Source organism: Balaenoptera ricei, chromosome 4, assembly GCF_028023285.1.
Source record: "Balaenoptera ricei isolate mBalRic1 chromosome 4, mBalRic1.hap2, whole genome shotgun sequence".
NCBI lineage: Eukaryota > Metazoa > Chordata > Mammalia > Artiodactyla > Balaenopteridae > Balaenoptera > Balaenoptera ricei.
Genome location: NC_082642.1, coordinates 93,106,440 through 93,112,593, shown reverse-complemented (window position 1 = coordinate 93,112,593; position 6,154 = coordinate 93,106,440). Strand labels below are relative to the sequence as shown.

The 6,154-nt window shown below is 58.7% G+C and overlaps 1 protein-coding gene across 6 annotated transcripts in view; it reads right to left on the bottom strand.

The window, feature by feature from the left end:
• Nucleotides 1–315: 315 nt before the first annotated feature.
• Nucleotides 316–6,154, bottom strand: part of SEMA5B (semaphorin 5B) — a 123,537-nt gene continuing 117,698 nt past the window's right edge. For 4 of the 6 annotated variants that reach the window (XM_059920970.1, XM_059920972.1, XM_059920969.1 and 1 more), the window contains exons 13-21: nucleotides 5,936–6,117; nucleotides 4,695–4,838; nucleotides 3,976–4,493; nucleotides 3,566–3,784; nucleotides 2,931–3,101; nucleotides 2,679–2,828; nucleotides 2,296–2,340; nucleotides 1,649–1,854; nucleotides 316–1,411 (exon numbers count right to left, since the gene is read on the bottom strand). In XM_059920970.1, the coding sequence (XP_059776953.1) occupies nucleotides 1,253–1,411; nucleotides 1,649–1,854; nucleotides 2,296–2,340; nucleotides 2,679–2,828; nucleotides 2,931–3,101; nucleotides 3,566–3,784; nucleotides 3,976–4,493; nucleotides 4,695–4,838; nucleotides 5,936–6,117 (1,794 nt within the window). In that variant the 3' untranslated portion in view covers nucleotides 316–1,252. The remainder of the gene's footprint in view (nucleotides 1,412–1,648; nucleotides 1,855–2,295; nucleotides 2,341–2,678; nucleotides 2,829–2,930; nucleotides 3,102–3,565; nucleotides 3,785–3,975; nucleotides 4,494–4,694; nucleotides 4,839–5,935; nucleotides 6,118–6,154) is intronic. The other 2 variants (XM_059920973.1, XM_059920974.1) reach the window with 1 other exon arrangement.

Genomic DNA, 6,154 nt, shown 5'->3' with positions numbered 1-6,154 from the left:
TCACACATTTCCACTGTGGAAATGTTGCCGAGTAGAGCTGCTAAGGCAATGGGCAGAAATCTCCTGTTGTATTGCCTTTGGTGTACTTGTGTCCCTACTTGTGAATTTGTGATTATGCCTCTTATCCAACAAGGGTTTAGGGCAACGTGTGTACGTGGAGATTTACTTACAAATGGAAAGTTATCCTCTATTAAAGTCAAACTCTACTGGGGTCATCTCCCCAACCCTGAGAAGACCATCTGCCACCCCAGTGCATTGCTCTAATTGACCAGACCAGGCCAAGAGGAGCCCACACATATATGCACGAAGACAATGTTACATTTGGAGACTGGATATCATCTTTAATTATTAATACCACAGCCCAACATCCTTTTTGTTGCTGTGGCAGATTGTGATTGTGTGTGTACACGTGTGCGTTCCTGAACAGATGAGGGGCCAGCAGAGACTCCCAAGCAGGTCTCAGCCAACAGCTCTGTTGAGCAGCAACTGGAAGGCAGTCTCCAGAGCAGCACGGAGACTGGACTCCCGCCTCCCTTCCTCCTAGGTCACCTTTCGTGCACTCTGAGGGAAAGGCTGAGGAATGTGCCAGCCCAGATTAATGGACTTCTCAGCAAAGATCAGTCTCCAGCCCCCAGTCCTCACTGCCTCTGACCAGAGGGATGTCATTGGGCAAAGCACAGACTGCTAGGCAAAGGTGGACAACCTGGGCCAGCCTTGGTCCCCATGTCACACTGGGGCAGCACCACAATGACCCAGCCCTGGGCAGAGAATCCAGAACTACTGGGGCCATTTGACTAGTTTCTTTCAGAGATAATCAGGATGTAGCCCAGGACCTTCCTGGGGCCAGCCAAAGAGGGGCAGACTCAGCCCCTGATAGCTACACGGGCCGTCATCTCCAATCCAAACCTAAAAGCCTGCCCTCCTGCCATCTCCACTCTCCAATTCCCTCACACGCCTAGTAGGTCCACAGCCCAGACATGGCAGGGGAGATCAGCATGATGGTGGGTTCCAAGGGGGCCATGAGAGACCTGGGCTGAGCTGGAACTGCAGCCGTGTGCCAGCCTGAAGCCAGCCCTCTCCCCCATGGTCACCGCCAGCCAGAGCTCTCTGAAGCCAGATGGGACCCCACAAGGCAAGGCAGCAAGTTCTTGGCCTAGTGCAGAGGGAGAAAACCAAACCAGCTCCACCGTCCCACCTCCACCTGCTCTGTGCTTTAGGAAGGCAAGGAGCCCAAGTCCCCAGGACAGTGGTATCAGCTGTTGGGGAAGCACCGTTGTCCAGGTGAGGCCTCAGGCCGGAAGCTGTGTTTGTTCAGTGGACTCGGGTAGTAGGTGGTTGTGTACACATTGGTCTGCTGCAATGGGTAGAAGTTGGCTCTGTCATCGGGGATCAGGTTATTCTTATTCAGGGTCTGTGGGAGAAGGAAAGAACAAGAGAGGAAGGGGTGAAGGGAGAGACGGGGAAAGAGGACAGGCCAGAACAAGGAAATCAGGAGCCAGTCAATGAGAGAACTTTCTGGCTGCTGACACAGTGTTCTGTTCACAACACCACTGCTCTCTCCCGAGTGCCCAGCCTACTTATGTCCAGCTTAGGGCCAGGACCACTGCACCCTTCACGCTGCCCTCTGCTTCTCCGAGAGGACTCCCACCTTGAATTCCATGGGTGTGTACTTCTCATTCTTGGGGGCACCCCCGCCCTTGTAATGCAGGTGGTTGGGGGTGGCGGGATGGACAAGCGTGGACTCCTGGGACTGGTGCCGGCAGTGCTGGCAGGACAGGTACACCGCCAAGGTCAGCAGCCCAGAGCCCAGGAAGCAGGAGATGCCTGTGGCCACCAGGTGGATGAGACTGAACCCTGGGTGAGGGAAGAGACAAGAGGTAAGGAGAGGGCCACTGTGAAGACCCCCAACTGCCTCTCAATAGGAGGCTCTGAGACACAAAGGGAAGGGCTTTGAAGCCAGAGTCATCAGAAACAGGAAGGCTGCGTGGCCTGTCACCAGGGGCCCGTCTCACAGGACCACCTGTGGCTTGGGTCAGAGGAGGCAGCCAGTGGTGTGGAGCTGGGGAACTCTTCTTGAATACAGACTTGACCACCACTTCTTCGCTGAGGGGCATGGATGGAATCGCCCAGACTCCCCCACATGTGGTCTAAAGCAGTGTGGGACCTCAACAAGGTTTGTGGGTCTGGAGCGAGAAGTGGAGAGACTCCAGGTTTCGGAGTAGATGGGTCTCCTCCTTGGGGAGGGGGGGCGTGGATCGTAGGGCAGCATCATGAGGTGGGGCAGGTTCCTTTTACCTCCACAGCCAGCGGCCTCGTCCACACTGGAGGCAGGCAGGATCACTGCAGGAAGACAAGCAGAGTGGGTGTAAGAGGCAGGGAGGAGAGCATGTGGGTCCCTCCAGGGCGGTGTGTGTCGGTGTGTGTCTCGGAGGACCCCTGGGTCAGCGCTGACCTGTGGGACTGCACCTGGGGACCTTCATTGCCCTTGGTCTCCCTCCAGGCCCCACCTCTGAGAAAGGTCGGCCCATCCATTAAATGAGGAAGGGCAAAGGCCCGAAGTGTGTGAACCTCCCACCCCGGCATTTCATCTTGCACCCCCAGGATACTTCAGAAGGGGAAGGAAGCTGGGGTCTCAGGGCAGGAAGGGTTGGTGTGAAGGCGCTGGCTCGAAGACCTACCGGGAATCTCCCTGTAGGGGCAGGGGCGGCTCTGGCTGCTGTTTCCCGCACAAGTGCTGGGCCCGGGCACCAGCTCCTCACAGTGCCGGCCACGGCTTTGGACTCCATCCTCCGTGCACGCACTCCACTCAGACCACGGCGACCAGCCTTCTGTGGGGTGTGGGTTGGGATGAGCTTAACCACGCAGACCCCCTTAGGGGGGATGGGCAGGCTCCGCATTGCTCCCCAGTCCCTGCCAGATGCACTGAGTACCTGGGCAGGCCTGTGTGGCACACAGCGCCTCCTCCGTGTGCAGCCCGAGACAGATGTCCTCGCCCGGGGAGGGGGCGGGGCTGGTGCAGGAACGGGTGCGTTGATAGTGGCCGCCACCGCAGGAGGCTGAGCATGGGGACCAAGAGGTCCAGCAGGACCAGGCACCCCGCACTGCAAGGGGATGGGGTGGGTGAAGAGGGGCTGCAGGTGCAGGCATGGCCCAAGACGGTCTTCTACCCCAATCCCAGGCTAGGCCTCTCAGGGCCACACTGCCCTCAACATCCGCCCTGCCCCAGCGCTACAGTCCACTGTTAGGGAGTCCCCCTCCCCTCAGGGGTGGCAGGGGAAATGCAGGCTGCAGAGGGGACACCAAAAACCAACTCCGCCTCAAATCAAGCTCCTTGTCTAGCTAACCCATTAAAGGAGAGAAAACAGTGACACGGAGGGTGAGGAAATGCCCTGGTCCCTGGGAGTAGCTGCCGTGTCCATGTTCAGGGCAGAAAATTGCTCTGGGGCCCCTGTACAGAGTTGGCAGGGAGGAGAGGTCTCCAAGCAGGAGTTAGCTGTAGCCTGGGTAGGCCTGGGAGTCTCCCCGATGGGGGTTCCCTGGGCCAGATTCCTTAGTGGAGGGTCACCTGGACAAGCTTGGGGGTTGCAGTCCTGGTACTCGGCAGCGTCACCCACGCACGGCAGGCCGCCGTTGCGGGGCTCCGGGTTCGTGCACGTTCTCTTGCGGACGCGGAAGCCCAGCTCACAGTCCCGGGAGCAGGAGGACCACGGGCCCCAGGCGGCCCAGCCCCCGCTCGCCGTGTGCGGGGAGCTGCCCCCGCTGCGCAGGAGCTCCTCCACCAAGGCTGGGGGGACACAGGGGGGCTGGCCTCAGCCACAGAGGGCTCCCACGGCAGCCCAAAGGCCTCCCGCCTTCTTCCAAACCGCACGTCCCCTCCCCGGCCCCTCCTCCCCCAGCTCTCACTCCCGGCCCCGCCCCATCGCTCTGGGCCTGGGAGGGAGGGAGGGTGGCGGGTGGGGAGGCGCAGGGCTGTACCATCCGTGTCGCAGGCTCCAGAGCCGTCCGCGGGGCAGGTTCGGGTCTCCGTCCTCCTCCGGCCAAACTGCAGCCCGTGGGGGTCGGCCAGCGGCGCGCGGCACGTGAAGCGGAAGCGCTGCTCCTGCCGCGCCCCGCCCCGGGTCACGTTCACCGGTAGCCAGGGCGTCCACGGCGTGTTGCGCCGCACTTCGGGGCAGCCTTCAGGGTTGCAAGTCTTGAACTCCTTCGGGGTGAGGGCTGGTGCTGTTGCACAGCCTCGCAGCCCCAGGCCTGCCCCGCGCTCCGCCCCCCGCCCCCCGCCCCCTCTCTGCCCTCCCCTTGGCTCAAGGTCCGGGCATCCCGCGCCCGCCCCCGGCCCGGCCCTCACCACGCCGCAGCCCGGGCAGGAGTTTCCGTTCTCACAGGCCCGACGCCGCGATTGCACACCGCTCCCGCAGTGGCTGCTGCACTTGCTCCAGGAGCCCCAGGATGCCCAGAAGATGGGCACCGGGCAAGGCGTGTTTTCGTTACAGAACCTGACGGGGAGAGGGGGAGGAGTCGTTACTCTAGGGAACGGGCACCCCTTTCCCTATGAGAGGTCACTGGGATTGCGAGACTGGGAAAACGAGGGTCCACTGGACCAGCTGGAGAATCCAGGCCACCTTCTAGGGGGCCCGGGAAGTCGGGGACCTCGGGGCTGGCTTGTCGCAGAAACCAATAGCCACGGCCTAGCTCACCGTTCCTCCCGGCTCTTGCCCACGCAGATGCGGCCCCCGTGGCGCGGAGCAGGGTTGCTGCAACTTCGCTGGCGGACCTGGAATCCAATCCCACAGGAGGTGCTGCATAGGGCCCACGATGACCACGGTGTCCACGCCCCGTTCCTGGTGGGGCCGGAGGGGATAGAGAGAAATGACCCTCTGAGCTCTAGCTTCTCAGATCTAATCACATCTGCATAGATGGATTTTGTATTGTTGTCAGGAAATGCCATTGACAGGAGATAGTTCCTAACCAGGCCTTCTCAGGAATGACTTATTCATTCATTTGTTCACTCCTCGAACATGCATTGAGAGCCTTTTTTCATATATCAGGCTGTGCTTAGGGTTAGAGCACAAAGGTATACCCACATGGCCTCTACTCGCAGGGGAAAAGGACATATCCTCTAGAGAAGGCCTTTGCCATCTGCAACCTTTGTTTCAGGCTTGTTGGTTAGCAGACCCTGGTATTCAAACCCATGCTCTCTCCCCCATTCTACTACTGCACATGCTTTGCTCCAACCTCAAGACACCACCCACTCTTGTCTCCTTTGCCCCTAATTTTCAAATTTTGGCTCTACCACTTACTGGCTGTTTAAGGCTGGGTAAGTTACCGAAAACTTCTGTGCCTCATCATACTCTTATCTTTAAAGTAAGGATAATGACTGTATTCCTACCCCATGAGGTGGTTGTGATGGTTAAATTAATAAATGTAGTGTATATAAAATTATTTTAAGAGTGTCAAGAATTATGGGTTATTTATTTTAACCACTTTAGGGAGTCCTCAGGCAGTAGGCAGTGTGCAAGCTCTCTCTCTCTCTATATATATAATATGATCTCATTTAACCCTCCCAACAACCTTCAGGGTGGGCACTGTAACCCTCATTTAGAGAAGCTCAGAGTGGTTAGGTAGCTACCACCATCCCATGCTGTCCCTCCTGTTTGGGACTGCAAGGCTTATTGAGGATATGATCTGGCTAGGGTAACTCCCATGCCTCTTTGTATTAAGAGCACCGCAAGGCAGAAAGTTCTCTCCCACTGGAGTGGAAACTCTCCCAGGGCTTATGTTTCCTGCCTCGGACATCAGCCACCTGTCCAGTGCCCTGCACAGCCCTGAAGTGTTTTCTGTCCCTTAGTGCAAACAGCTGGCTGGGGATGCCCCGTTCCCTCCATCCCCCCTCCCCCATTCCAAGGCCACCGCCGGCAAGCCCTGCGTCCTCACATACCTGGAGCAGTTGGCAACGTGGATGGCTGGCCCCAGGCAGTCACAGCCCCCACAGCGGGGTCGGGGGGAGTCACAGGCCCGGGCCCGACACAGGCAAGAACCTGAGTTGTCCCCATCTAAGTGCTCACACGGTTGCCATGGTGACCATGGGCCAAAGCCCCCATCCCGAGTCACATTTCGCACCTGCAGACACACACCAGGAGCAGGACCCTGTCACACA